Source organism: Peromyscus californicus, unplaced genomic scaffold, assembly GCF_007827085.1.
Source record: "Peromyscus californicus insignis strain IS unplaced genomic scaffold, ASM782708v3 Scaffold_13__1_contigs__length_99412109, whole genome shotgun sequence".
NCBI classification, from domain to species: Eukaryota; Metazoa; Chordata; class Mammalia; order Rodentia; family Cricetidae; genus Peromyscus; species Peromyscus californicus.
The window spans coordinates 12,179,202-12,194,487 of record NW_026294424.1 but is presented as its reverse complement, the minus strand read 5'-3'; the positions used below and the strand labels follow the sequence as shown (position 1 = coordinate 12,194,487).

Here is a 15,286-nt window from a genome sequence, read left to right as displayed (position 1 = left end):
TATTTGGCTTACACTTTCATGTCACAGTTCATCACTGAGGGATTCAGGGCAGGAACTCAAGACAGAGACCTGGATGTAGGAACTGAAGCAGAGATCATAGAGGTAAGTTGCTTATTGGCTTGCTCCCCATGGTTTGCTCAGTTTGCTTTCTTATACAGCCTAGAACCTCCTGCCCAGTGTAGGCACCATCCACAGTAGGCTGGGCCTGTCCACATCAATCATTAATCAAGAAAATGCCCACTGCTAGCCTACAGGAAAATCTGACTGAGATATTTTCTCAATGGAGGTTTCCCTTGCCCAACTTGTTTCAAGTTGCTAAAAACCTAACCAGCACACCAACACTGGTCCTGGATGAAAGGCCAGCCACATGAAACCCTACAGACAGAGTTTACCTGAGATAACCTCTACAGCTTGAGGTCTTCACATTCTTAGTCCTGGAGCAGGAGCTGGCCAAGAGCCTAAGCTATCTTCAGGAAAACAGATGTGCATCCAAAGTGAGCAGTAGTATCCCAGCTTCAGAAACAGCAAATAAGGCTTCCATTCTGGAGTTCACATTGAGTGTCACTTCCTATTAGATGTGTGAATAAGGCCACCTTCCCAGACGTGGTAACAATGGAGTCCGTGGCAGGCCAGGGAAGACACACATGAAAGGTGTTCTTATGTCCCATGGTATATTTCAAGGATCCGAGTGTGATTTCAGAACAAAGACAACTGAGTGAAGAGGCAAGATTCAGAATTATTTATCTCCTTTATTTCAGGCCAGACTTCGCATGCCTAAGGAGCAACTAGAACTCTTAAAGTAAGTGGAGTTTTGTATGTGCCACTTTCTGCTGTGTCTCCAAACACAGAAATACTGGGTTTCACTTTTGGAAACGTATAACATTGAAATAACTTTCCTGTATTATATCTTATATATCATGCCAGTCAAGAGGATTTTTCCTGACTATTTCCTCTTAACCACCACAAACCCCCACATCTGTTTAAAATGCCATGTTCGGCAGAGCCTAGCATGTTCCTATAACCCTAGCCCAGCGTGTTGATATAACCCTAGCCCAGCAGGTTTCTATAACCCTAGCCCAGCGTGTTGATATAACCCTAGCCCAGCAGGTTCCTATAACCCTAGCCTGGCGTGTTCCTATAATTCTAGTACTCAGAAGGCTGAAGCAGCGAGATCCTGATTTTGAAGCTACAACCGACAAGCTTGTCTCAAATAAAAATACATAAGCAAATAGGTAAATAAATCTAAATAGTAAATGTCTCGGGCATAGACATTGCGTGGATCTCCAGGCTGCAGCTGGAAAAACACTTCTTCCCTGCGCCTGGAATGCAGGCTATCCCAGATCGACAGGGATGACATCAGGATTTAGCATTCACCTGTGTGAAGTCACTTGACTGAGGACAAGCGAGGTTGGTCACCTCCTGCCTACTCAGTGTAGAAAAAGCCAAGCGAGAATGCCCTCGGACTCTTGTCTTCTGAGTGCCCACCTTGCTTTTCCTACACAGGGAAATGTAACGAGCAGACAGGGACACATCCCCGCCTTCCCCTCCCTGCCGAATCTTTCTTCCTTCCCTTAAGTTGACTCCTTTGCCCGTTGCCGGCCCCCGATGCTGTTGGCGGGAACTTCACTGTTTCCCTCTTTCACCTCCTGGTTCTTCTGCACGCAGGAAGGAAAGCCAGACTTTGGAGAACAATTTTCGTGAAATTCTGATTTTAATTGAACAAATAGATGTTCTGAAGGCATTGCTTAGAGACCTGAAGGACGGCATACACAATCACAGCTGGCCTGTCCCCCGAGAGGCTGTGCAGGACAAGGCTACCACTGAGGTTCTAGATGAGGCAAGGTGGTCTGGGGCTTGGAGGGGGGTGAGCCACTTAGCCCCAGAATGTTCCTTCCATTTCTTCTACCAACTGACATTAGCTATGTCCTCTGAGACCCCCGATTGGCTTCCTTTTGCTAGTGCTGCCGTGGGGACTCCACTTCTCCACAATGCTGTGTCACAGAGAGGACATTGCGTTGTGGTACAACTTACTTCCCACAAAATAACCAACCAGTGGTTCAGAAATGGTGATCTTTGAATGTCCAATAGCAAATACTCGCTAGCAAGAGGTTTCCATTCTGCCTGAGAACTATGCCTCCGGTGAGCTCCCCACTTAGGCCAGCAGCTTCTCTGCATTGCTCTCCCACTGCCTGGACTGCTACCAATTTCTCCTCCCCATGTCTATGTTTAAAAGATGTAGAAATCTAACCTTGGCCTTCCATGGCTTCCAGGCTCCAGTTCGTCCTTGTAATTGTGGCACAGTGTTCCAGTTAGTCACTGATAACTCCAACTGTTGTACCTGCTCAGGGTGCTTGCTTATTTTTGAACAGGAGTGTCCTTCAGAGCCCAACACTGATTCAAGTGGGTGAAAAATTGCTGTTAGAAGCAATCATCTGGCCTTTGTAAGTTGCCAGATTCTCAGATAGCTATAGAATATTCCAGTCTTTATTGCTGAGTATAGGACATCAGTAAAGGATGCAGCAAGCAGCACACTTGGCATGGTTCCTTCTCATCCCATGGGAGGGCACCATGGTGCAGTGGGGAGGGCTTAAGAGGAGCCACACCCTTCTGTGTGACCATGGTCCCAATCATACCTTAGCTTTAGTTCTTTGAGTTGTCTGCGAAAGGTCACTCCCACAGAGCTGTGGACAAGACGTCTAAGTGCATCAGTGCCTAGCTCTGAGAGCATCTGGGAGCTGTTAGAATTCTTCAGATTAAGGAGTTCAGGTCAAACTGTTAGAATTCTTCAGATTAAGGAGTCCAGGTCCAAGTCCATGAAACAAAGGGTAAAAATGCAAGCAGTTGGTAGAGATTAGTAACAGAAAACTGTTCTTCCAATCTTCACAGGAAATGTCAAACTTGGTACATTATGTACTTAAAAAGTTCAGAGGGGACCAAATACAGATGGCTGATTATGCCCTGAAGTCAGCTGGTGAGTACAGGAAAAAAAAAAGAAAGGTGAATTTAAAAAAAAAAAAAAAAGGGGGTGCTTTAAGTCCATTTAAAATTCTTTAGAAATTTAGAAATTTTCTAAATTCTTTAGAAAATGACACATATGAGAAGGGGTGAAATTATCAAATTAGATACTAAGGAAGATATTAGAAATTATTGCCATTGATTGCTTCTGAGACCCCATTAGCATGTATCTAGAAGGACCCCAGAGAAAGCTGAGCTGCCACAGGGAAATCAAACAGGAAGAGAATACTTAAGCTCAGCAGACAGGCAACACTTGTATTATATGAACCAAAATGAAATACCCTGCAGGGATGCTAAATGCATTAGTGCAGACTAAAGACTGGTGTTTAAAGGTGGCTTACAAAGTAATATGCTCAACATCTTCCAAGTGAAATGAACCCTTAAGAGCTTACTTAGGCTGTGAATTGTAATCGCTGTGGTCTATGGGCAGTGCAGAGGGGAAGAGGGAAGGGCAGTGTGAGAGACAATGTTGAGGAGTGAACTAGTTTCCTACAATGTACAGACCATCAAAAGTCATTCAATAAGAAGTGGATAGTGATGTGTTGAGTAAAGAAACCATGAACTTAAACTTCTCTGAAAGAAAACTATGTCAGTGAGCAGTGTTTGCCTGTTGTAAACTAGGCCCCTGAGCACTGTGGTAATTGTACTATGACTAAATAAGCAAACAAAGAGAAAACTCTAGCTCAAATGAAATGATCCACTTGCCCTTTTTATCACTTTGTAATATGGTTTGTTTTTTTAGACATAGTCTCACTATGTAGTTCTGGTTGTCCTGGAACTCACTATGCATGTAGAGCAGGCAAGCCTCAAACTCACAGAAATCTGCCTGCCACTGCCTCCCAAATGCTGGGATGAAAGATGTGTGCCACCATGCCCCAGCTTCATTTTGTAATGTCTTACAGCAAACTGAACCCAGGAACACACAAAAGTGGCAATAGATTTGTGTGAATAAGTAGATCCTCTTCTAGGACTAAAAGCCTTATCCTTTGAAATTAGATCTGTGTCATTTGGTACATCAAGAAATCAACAATCTGGTCAATGTGGTGATAAGTTTAGATAAATTAAAATCATTTAACAACTTTCAATTCATTTATGGTTAAATACTCTCAACAAACTAGAGAAATTTTCTTCAACCTGACAAAGAATGTCCGTATAATTCTTTATGTTAACATGCAGGGATTTCTGGGCGACTAAACAATTTCTCCTAAGATCAGCAAGGATGCCCACTCTTATCACTCTTAGTTACCATCACCTCAGAAGTCCTTGTCTGTGCTCCAAGACAAGAATGGAACGGAGGAAGAAAGAGAGAGGGAAGACAAAGCAGGCAAATTAGAAAAGGACTAACATATGTCAGCTTATAACCAACATGATTGCTAACACAGGAAAACCAGGGCAAACTACTAGAAAAACTGATGTTTATATTGGTGTGTGTGTGTGTGTGTGTGTGTGTGTGTGTGTGTGTGTGAAGCTGGAACATTCGATAACAAGTTTTCAGGATTATTATAAAGGCCCAGAAATCAAGAGACTGTGGCATATAGAACACAAGTCCAGAATAAGTCCACGTGGACATGGTGAATTGGGTTTTGGAAAAACAGAAAAGCCAAGCCCGCAGCTCTGGCACAAAGGACATTCATTGCAAACTAAACCTTAGCCGTAACTTACCAGATGTTAACATAAATTAACCTAAAGTCTGAATGTAAGGCAGGAAGTTTTACAATTTCTAAAACAAAAAGTAAAGGAAAAGAGATGTGTAGTTGTTTTATTCATGATTTTGTTGCACTGGGGATTGATCTCAAGCATCCTACCACTGAGCTATATTTAAACCTTCCCTGAATTTTTATTTTGAGGAAAGGCCTTGATAAGTTATCCTGCTGACCTTGAACTCACATTGTAGCTCAGGTTGGCCTTGAACTTTCCATTGTCCTTCCTCAGTCTAGGAAAGGATATTTTAAAGAGAACACTGAAACATGACCAAAAGGAAAAGAATGGACAGTTTGGACCCCAATGGTATTAATTTCTGTTCTAAAAAGGCCAATTGAGAGAATGAGGAGACAATTCACAGGCTGGAGAGAGACTACACATAAATTTAGCAAAGTTCTTGGATCTAAAATTTATGAAAGCTTTCAAACTTCAATAATAATAGAGCAGAAAACCCAATTTTGAAACTGGACAAAAGATTAGAATACACTTTATTAAAGAAATTCAACTACTCAAGGAACATGGAAAAATACTGGGTATCATTACTCATTAGTGAGATGAGAATCAAAAGCACAATACACGTCAGCACACATCTACCAGAGTGACAGACAGAGAGCCTGCCAAGCGCTGCAGACACTGGGAAGCCCTGGGCTTTCATGCACGGTACGTGTATGTGTTGTGTGGATACGAAGTGGTCCTTTTGGAAGGCAGCCTGACAGCTGCTTCTCAGGTTAAAGAGAGCCCTAGGAACCCTGTTGTGCCACCTCCAGGTATTCATCTAAGAGGTAAATCCTACATTTACATCAAAACGTGCATGCCAAAGCTGGGAGTATAGCTCAGTGGTAAGAGTGCCTACTTAGGACGCACAAGGGCCCGGGTTCGAGCCTCAGCTCTGCAAAACCCAGATGAAAACCCATATGAGAATACCTGTGGTGATCAGGTTGGTAGTTACCAAAATTAGAAAGGCCCACTAACAGATGAAGAAAGCACTATGAAGGCAGAATAAAGAATGGTTCTGTGGTGCCCTTTGCTACACACAGGAATCTCAAGTGCTTTATGCTAAGCCTAAGTAGCAGGGAAAACAAGCTGCAGATTGTGATGCTCTGCGAAGAGACTGTAAAAGGACTGTCTGTGGCAGGTGAGCGTGTGAAGGATTGATCAGTGCCCGTCTCTGCCTGGGGCTGAAGGCTGAAGAAAATGGAGGACTGCTACTCACTATGGGATTTGTTGGAGCTGACTCATTCTAAATTTGCTGTGGTGATGGCTGGCCTAATTCTGAATAAGCAACACTGAACTGTACCTTTAAATGGGGGAATTATTGGGTGTGTGAATAATTTCTCAAGACAGCTAATTAGAACTAAAAACTAAGTCAGCAGTGATGGCACACGCCTTTAATCCCAGCACTCAGGAGGCAGAGGCAGGCAGAAACACTGTCTCGAAAAAAAACTAAACAACAACAAAATAAAAACAAAAGCAAAAAACAAAAACTTAAAAAAATAAATAAAGGAAAATAATGAATAAATATGAGTTTCTTTAAAACACACAATTCAATTTTTTTTTCATGTGAGGATTGTAGCTGGGAATCAGATGTATATTAGCTTGGCATGCAAAAGGGGTTTTCCTGTCCAGTCGGTCATACAAGTAGGAATATTGATTAAGATAAAAGATGCCTGCTTCAATTTCAATTTTAGAGAACAAGCAATTGTAGGATAAGCATGTCCCAAATATTGTATAACATAAGACTACTACTCAAAACTTTTTAAGATACATGTGTGTGTGCATGTGTGTGTGTGTGTGTGTGTGTGTGTGTGTGCGTGCATGCGTGTGTGCATGTGTGTGTGTGTGGGGGGGGGGTGTTCATAGAAGCCAGAGGAGTCCCCGGTGTCTCTGGAGCTGTAGTCAAAGGTGGCTGTGAGCTACCTGAAGTAGGTTCTAGGAATTAAACCCTCTGGAAGAGCCGACCACTCTCTTGACCGCTGGGCCATCTTCCTAAATATTAGTCAGTGTCTAAATTTCAAGTTTAAACGGGAGATTTGCATTTCTCCTTGCTGCACGTGGCAACCATGGGCCCACATTTAACATTTCAAACTGTGCTATCGCAGAAAAAGTACATAAACTAAATACCTGGTCAAGAACATGGACCTTAATAGAAGCGCACAGACCTCAGTGTTAGACTGTGCTACTCAAGTGAGATTTGAAGAAGCGATTTGCATTTTAAAACTTCTCATGTCTCAAATACATTTCCTTCCTAAAATGAAATAACTTGAAGGGATTATGTTCGGTAAATACTTTTACATTTCTTTGATTACAATTAAATCTCCTACAAAAAAAATTAAAGACTGATGAACTTACATAATTACTATCACGAACATAATGTGAAGGGCATGTCTGTGATGTGGCATTGCTACTTTTTCCCTTTTTGAGTTGAACAAGGCTGACAGAAAGTCTGATTTTTCTGGATGATGGTAAATATAGTATGCATATTAATTTTAGCTTTGATTCAATTGCTCCAATATTTAAGAAATTTTGTGAAACTAGAAAACGCAAACATGACTTTCTGTCTGGATGTGGTGCCGCAGACCTTAGCTCCAAGCACTAGGAAGCTGAGGCAGGGGGATTGCTGCAAGGTCAAAGTCAGCCTTCAGTCCCTGGTGAGACCCTGTTTCAAAGCCAAGAAACAAATGAGGAAACACCTTTCTGAAAACGATATAATGTCAGTGGTACTGGCCTAACCAAGGCCTGTGTGTGTAGATTTGACTTTCCAGAGATATCGTTAAAATCCAGATGGCATGTATTAAGTTTAAAATCTTTTGAAATTTTAGGAGCCTCTGTCATTGAAGCTGGGACCTCAGAAAGTTACAAAAACAATAAAGCGAAACTGTACTGGCACGGGATAGGGTTCCTCAATTATGAGACACCACCAGACATGATTCTTCAGGTAAGTACTAAATGGGACGACGTCACATCTATCTTACAATTTTGTTGTCAAGGTCCATGATTGTCTTAATGTTTAAAATGGAGGCAAGAACATCCACGCTACCTACAGAACCTAGGCACTTCTTACATTTCTATACCATTTCTATTATTTATCTTACAGCACTAAACTATTTTTAATTATTGTGTTTTTGAGATCAGAAAACTAGACTTTGTCAGAACATGGAATTCCATACCTTTCACTTACACTGATTCTGTGACCTCCCTTTTCCACTGAAAACTTCAGTCATTCAACAAACATTTGTTAAAAGAGGCTGTGCCCCAAATGCCAGTCGGCATTAGATGCTATGCCAATCGCACGTCCTCACAGGGTTGACTGTAACAGAAACGTCCACTTAGCCTTTTCGTTCACTTGGAAACACCACGACTGTCAACACACTATGAGCCGCATATCAGAAGTTGCTTTCAAATTGTATCTTCAGAGTCAAACCTACACTCTCTTCTTGCCAGGTTACAATTTTGCATCTAATAAAAGAAATACTGTGTTTTTCTTCTTTACCACCAGGACCTCCATCACCACTATTATCCACCATTGTCGTCTCCCCGTCAGCCATCACTAGGATCACCTTCATTTTCACTACCACCATCATCACCTTCACCACAAACACCACTGTCTCCTTCCTCATCACCGCCAGCACCATCCAAACCATGAGCACTATCACCACCAGCACCATCCAAACCATGAGCACTATCACCACCAGCACCATCCAAACCATGAGCACTATCACCACCAGCACCATCCAAACCATGAGCACTATCACCGCCAGCACCATCCAAACCATGAGCACTATCACCGCCAGCACCATGCAAACCATGAGCACTATCACCACCAGCACCACCAGCACCGTCCACACTTCTGCCTCTAGCTGCCTTTTAGCAGTCTAGTAACAGCAGTGAAAGAAAACACACTGCTGTGGTAAAGGCTCCGACGGACCAGACGTAGGGTGTTTGGGAAGGTCTCCTGTTTGCTGGATGTCCTAAGACGCTTACAGTTGCTAGTGATGAGGTGCTCGGTATTGAAAGATTTGATTTATGTACCCAGAAAAGAGATTAATTTCGTGTTTTCTTTCCAGCCAGATGTCCACCCTGGAAAGTGCTGGGCCTTTCCAGGCTCCCAGGGTCATATCCTGATCAAGCTAGCCAGGAAGATCATCCCGACAGCAGTTACCATGGAGCACATCTCAGAGAAGGTGTCCCCCTCAGGAAATACCTCGAGCGCACCCAAGGATTTCTCTGTCTATGTGAGAAGCTGTCTACACCTGTCATTCAGCGTGGATTGAGATAGAGGGTGTTGACTGGGAAGGAGGAGCTAGACTCGTGTCTCTGGGGATTGAACTTAGGGCCTCTTGTAGGCTAAGCTAGAACTTTACTACTAAGCTGTCGTCAGCCCTGGACTCGCCTTTTAACTGTGCACTAACTTCTTGGGTATTATTTTACTTCAAGGGCTTTTGCCTTGTTAGTTACAAACTGGGAGGATTGGACCAGATGATTTTTATGTTTGCCTTTATATTTTTACTTTACACCTAAAAGTTATACACATACACCTCTTTCAAAATGCTGGCTATTGACATCAGCTTCATGAGGCACCTTCCTGCTTCTCCCTGTTCCCAGTTCTTTTTGTCTCCAAGGTTCCGTTAGCAGCAGTTCTTCCTGTTAGTGAGGCACCCGCTTCCATATTTCCTTTACCGTCATTTCTTCATTTTTCAGTGTTAGATATTATTTGACGGCTCCCTCCAGTGGAAGATGAAAATGACATCTTTTCTGTGGCTCTGCCCATCCACTATCTTTGTCTTTAAAAAACAGGTTCACAGAGATATAACTCACATAGCATAGGACCATTTGAAGCGCACACTTCAGTGGTTCCAGTACATGTGTATTCACACTTCTGAGTCTACCACTACAATTTTAGAACTTTTTTGGGTTTTTCCGAGACAGGGTTTCTCTGTGTAGTTTTGGTGCCTGTCTTGGATCTCACTCTGGAGACCAGGCTGGCCTCGAACTCACAGAAAGCTGCCTGGCTCTGCCTCCCAAGTGCTGGGATTAAAGGCGTGCGCCACCACCGCCTGCCCAATTTTAGAACATTTTTTGTTGCCTCCCAAAGGAACCCAATACTGCTTAATTTTCACCTCTCATCCTCATCACATCCCTAGCCCTTGGCAACCACTAATGGACTTTGACTCATAAATTCACCTGTGCCGGACATTATCATTATCATACTGTTTTGTGTGCTCTCTAGTGAATGATTAACACCATGCTTGCAAGGTTCAGCTACGTTGTAGCACCTGTAAATATTTGGCTTCTTTTTGGAAGCAAAGAATAAGTATTTGATTGTTTGTATTTTACTTATCCATTAGTTGGTAGACATCTAAGAGTTATTTGCAGGGTTTGGGCTTTTACGGGTAATGAGACTGTGAATATTTGTGTACAAGAGTTTACCACGGATGTTGGGTTTTGTTTCTATGGACTACATATTGGATTGCAACTCCTAAACCTGTGTTTCATGTTTGAGGCTCGGGCGAGGAGAGATGTATGTCTTTTTTTGTTTGTCTCAATCAGTGGTCAACGTTTTCCTGGTGACTACTGGGCATGACTTTCTGTTGAGCCACAGAGCACTTGAAAGTTACTTTTTTACTGAACACATTTTAAACATCTCCAAAGGTGTTTGCCACCTGTCTGTCTAATTTGCTTACTTTGGTATATTTCCATCTCTAATACATTGCTCTTCATCAGAGGTGCGTATTCCCCCATTGCTAGTTCAAGTCAGATAAACCGTGCTTCCCTCGCCCTCCTCCCCTCCTCCCAGCCACCCCATTGGAACTCTTCTCCCTTTGGCTCCTATCTGATGACTGCTAGATGAGCCTGGTGCATGGCTGTTATTGCGGGGTCCCATTCCCGAATCCTGAAGTCTGTTCTCATTTTCCTTTTCTGATTCATAGTCCATCTCTGAATGGCAGTATCTATTTTATGTTAACACCCGTGTAAAATTTTCTCCCACCATGCTCATACTCTCTAAGACTTTGATATCCATAAATATTGCTTACTTAGAGTCTTTTGTATTGGCAGTATTGTCTACTTTGCATCAGAAGACACTAATTGATAGCAGAGTTTAGTTTCATCTTCTGTTTGTTTACAGGGTCTCTGTTGATCTTTTAAGTTGCTTTTCTTGAATGCCTTCCTTGATGCTCCGTTGAAGCCTGGCGGCACAGTCAATGCAGTAGACTCTGAAAGGATTCCTGCATGTGGCAAGTGTCAACCTGGCTGGTCTGCACAGGACAGACCTCAGCTGCACAACCAGCTGGCTCAGGGAAAGATCTCTTGGCTGGGGTTGGTGGGCAGGGACTGCCATGAACTGACAGCCCCCGTTGTTAAAATGACAGTCAGCCAAGCCTCAGATCTGAGTCCCTCTGCTCCCTGTCCTCTACCCTACCATGGCCCAGATCCCCAGCCTTTCTGGGCTTGCAGCCTAAGTCCCTGTGGTGCTAGTGTATCCTCAAGCCACAGGAGTTCGTGTTTCCGTCTGCTGTCCTTTGACCTTCCCTGTGGTTTTTGTCTGAGTGCCTGCTCCCATTTTTCCTTGAAGGCTTAGGCCTTACCTCTGCCCTTTGATATGACTGGCTAGAGGAGGCTGGAGCCCACTTCCTGTACCCACCAGTGCTTCTAATTGCGTGCTGCTGAGGCTTCCCGATTGCAGCCTCTGATGCTCACATGCATTGCAGGGTTGAGTTAGGGATGAGTTTTGGCAGGCCCGGCATGTCTGTGTTTACGCGCACTACTGTTCCTTACTTGCAGGCGTTCGGGCTGGTTCCTCCAGGCAGGAATCATTTAGCAATAACAAGTCCTTCCCATTTTCCTTCTGTATTGCAGAATTGATGGACCAAGGGCTTCCTCTGTTGCTCTTGGTCCCGTTTACTTTGAAACAGGGTTTCTCTCACTGAACTGGAAACTTGTCTTGCTGTCATCTTGCTGGCCAGTCACCTTGCTGTCACCTTGCTGGCCAGTGGGTTCTCGGGTTCTATCTGTCTCTGATCCCCAATGTTGGGGTTACAAGCACAGGCAGCCTTTTTCACATAGAAGCTGGGGATTTGAACGCAAGTCTTCAAGCTTGCACAACAAGCAATGTTATCCTCTGAGCCATCTCCCAAGCTCCAGCACAGGCAGTTGCAGGTGAACTGTTGTGCTTGAACACCCGCATCCATTACCCTCCATCAAGCACCCACCCGCTCGTTACAGCCTCCATGCCTGTTGTTCTCTTTGCAGGGCATTCTGAAAAAATGTGAAGGAGAAGAAATGCTCCTAGGCCAGTTTACGTATAACAAAACGGAAACAACCATTCAAACATTCGAGCTCCAGGTAAAAATCCACTGGGAAATGCTAAGTTCTGTTGGCCTCATCACTAAGGGGGATTCGCTAGAACTGCTGCCTGAAAATAATTACGACTGAAGCAAAAGCTAAAGAAGGCTGTCATAAATCCATTCTTTGCTTCAAATGCTCACATGTATTTTAATGCACATCATTTAACAGTATGTTATCGGTGCACAATTAATTATAATAGACAATTACAAAAGCAATTTCTAACCCATTCTCACTTGCTACTATTTTCCTATGTATTGAAGTTCTTAGTCCTTTTTCTTTTAATGGTGCATCCAGTACATGTACAGGAAACAACCCACCATATGAGCAATTCAGTTTGATAATGACTGCCTCGTCTGTCTTGAGTAAAGGGACTAGCTTTGAAGGTGTGATGAGGTGGAGAGAGGGAAAAATGAACTCAGTCAATATTTAATGCCAGATAATATAGATTCATCTTTTCTTCCTAAGCCAATGAGGGAAAACACCCACTGTTAACTGATAAACTTCCTGAAGTGCACTAAAGTGTGTAAAATATCTCTTCATTATTTATAGTTAGCCACAGGAATTGACGTAACTGAAGAGAGGTAGAAAGCATCTCATACTATGTAAGGATAGGTGTTAATGATACTTTTTGGTCAACAATGAAATTGGTCCAAGCCCCACCCAAACCAAGTGCCTAAACAGCTCTGCTCTCACAGACAGAATCACACGGCAGATGGACAAGGCTTTGGGACTGTACTAAGCAAGTAAAGGTTTTCCTTGGTAGTGTATCTTAGACACTACAGCATAGTGATGGTTTACATGGCATTTGCACTGTGTTCAGGATTGTAAGACATCTTGAGATGGTCTTAACTATGTGAAAAGTTAACCTTGACTTCTATGCAAGTATTATGCCATTTTATATTGGGGACTTGAGAACCCATGGATCTACTTATCAACAGGAGGTCCTGGAAACCATCTTCCCAGATACCAAGGGATGGCTAACTATGATAAATGAGCATATCTGTAGAGTTCTATATCTTATTTGCACATTCATATAGGTTTTGATTCATATTAGCTTCGAGTTTTGTTGAGGTTGTGTTTATTTTCATTTTAATGAAATGGGATCTTGCTATGGTAGCTCAGCTTAGCCTTTAACTCATGTTTCTTCTACTTCAGCCTTCACAGATGGTTTTCAGGGTCTTGCTTTTTCATACAACTCTCCTTTTATTGGCACAGCAGTGAGTGTGAGGAGGGAAGTCAGCCACAGTGAGAGCCACTGGTGTGCTTAGACCTCCTGAATACCTTCATGTCTCGATATCTGTCTGGTCATGGGCTCTTCCTTCTAGGAGCTCCTTTTCCCATCCATTAGAGCACTATTTGAAAGTTGTGTTAGGGAAGGAAAGAGGTTCCCACATTCCACACTGTATCAGTGTTCATTGGGATTCTTTGAGAGCAGCTTTTATAACTCATTCATGTTTTCTTTGTTTCCAGAATGCAGCGTCTGAGTCTTTGTTATGTGTGAGACTTCAAATCCTCAGCAACTGGGGACATCCAAAGTATACTTGTTTGTACAGATTCAGAGTCCATGGCATCCCCAGTGATCACACTTAGAGGAGCTGGTGCAGAAGGTGGCAGCCGTGCAGGCAGAATGTCCAAGGATGCTTGCCATTCCCTTACATCAGATTGTACCCCTAAGAACCAAAGATTTGGAGTGAGAGGGAAGCCTCACACTCACCCCTACTAGGCAGTAAGAAGTAAATGGATTTTACTAATAAAAAAATGAAAGTCAATTCAACACCTTCTGGTAGTTCACTCTGAGCATCCAGAGGTGATTTTGTATTTAGAAGAGGGTCTCACTGGGAACCCACCACAGCTTCTGCACTTTAAGTTGTTTGTCCTCCACATCAGGCACAATGCCCACTATCACCACTGTTAACCAACCCTGAGCTACAGGCTCTGGGCCGTGGAAGTGGAGAAGCCCCAGATAATGTTTAAGTTAGAAATAAAAGTCAACAGCAAGTTCTGGCCGTGAACGTTTGCAGATGATTTGATGGACTCCTCAGAATTCAGTACTGTCCCTTTAAAAATTACAAACGGGCCAGCCACATGGCTCAGCTGGGAAAGGCCCTTTGGGGCCAAGTCTGATGATCTAAGTTCAGTCCTCAGAACATACATGGTGGAAGGAGAGATCCAGCTCTCCAAAAACTGTCCTCTGACCTCCGATACAAAATAAATAAATAAATATAATTTAAAAAATTACAAACAAGTAAAATCTGTACAATCTGTTAGATGTGAAACTACTGCATGTAAATCAAAGCTACGCATAAATAAAAACAATGATCAGATGTAGCTGCAAGTTTTTCTGTGTCCTGCCTGGCCCGCGGTCGAGACAAATCATTCACCCACAGTCCCGCAGCCTTTTGTAAAATAATCACACAGAGGCTTATATTAATTAAAACTGCTCAGCCATTAGCTCAGGCTTCCTACTGACAAGCTCTTATACTTAAACTCAGCCCATTTTTTGTTAACCTATATGTTGTCACACGTTCTGTGGCTTTACCTGTGTGCTATTACATGCTGCTCCCTGGATGGCTTGCTGGCGTCTCCCCACTCAGCCTTCCTCTTCCCAGCATTTTCCTTGTCTGCTTATCCCACCTATACCTCCTGTCTGGCTACTGGCCAATCAACATTTTATTAAACCAGTGTACAAAAGCATTATTCCACAGCAGTCAGATCAAGGGCATAATTTATAAAAGCCACAGCCAAGACCATAAGCATCAGGTAAAATAAAGGAGAATTGTGTATGAGGGAAAGGCCCCATGTAACAGAAAATGATTAAAAGGTTTCAATAAAGGGCAATCCTGGTTCAGCTGTGAAGACATCAACTCTCTTTAATCTAATTTAGAATTATAACGATCTCAAGTCAAACCAGAAAGTTATGGTACAGTCGTGAGACAGTAATGGGTGACGGGGCTCACCTGCAGAGACATGGCAGAACACATGGCCAGCATCGGTGAAGCCCTGGGTTCTATCCCCACCAGGGAAGCAAAAAGTGTCACTGCCAAAAAAAATTCATAAATATCTGCATGAAATTGGTATTGCAATTTTATTTTTAAAAAGAATTACTTCTGTGCATAGAGGCAGAACACCTAGAATCCCAGCACTGGGGAAACTGAGGCAGGAAGAGCCTGAGTTTGAGGCTGGCCTGGGACAATTAGACAGTTCTTGTCTCAAATAAAAACATGCC

At 43.0% G+C, this 15,286-nt stretch overlaps 1 protein-coding gene across 1 annotated transcript; it reads left to right on the top strand.

The window, feature by feature from the left end:
• The first annotated feature begins 758 nt into the window (after positions 1-758).
• Positions 759-14,239, top strand: Sun3 (Sad1 and UNC84 domain containing 3). The gene is made up of 7 exons (XM_052735876.1): positions 759-799; positions 1,666-1,837; positions 2,887-2,971; positions 7,536-7,651; positions 8,781-8,948; positions 11,965-12,057; positions 13,531-14,239. The coding sequence occupies exons 1-7, from the start codon at positions 771-773 to the stop codon at positions 13,648-13,650; spliced, it is 783 nt and encodes a 260-aa protein (XP_052591836.1). The 5' UTR covers positions 759-770; the 3' UTR covers positions 13,651-14,239.
• The last annotated feature ends 1,047 nt before the right edge of the window (positions 14,240-15,286 follow it).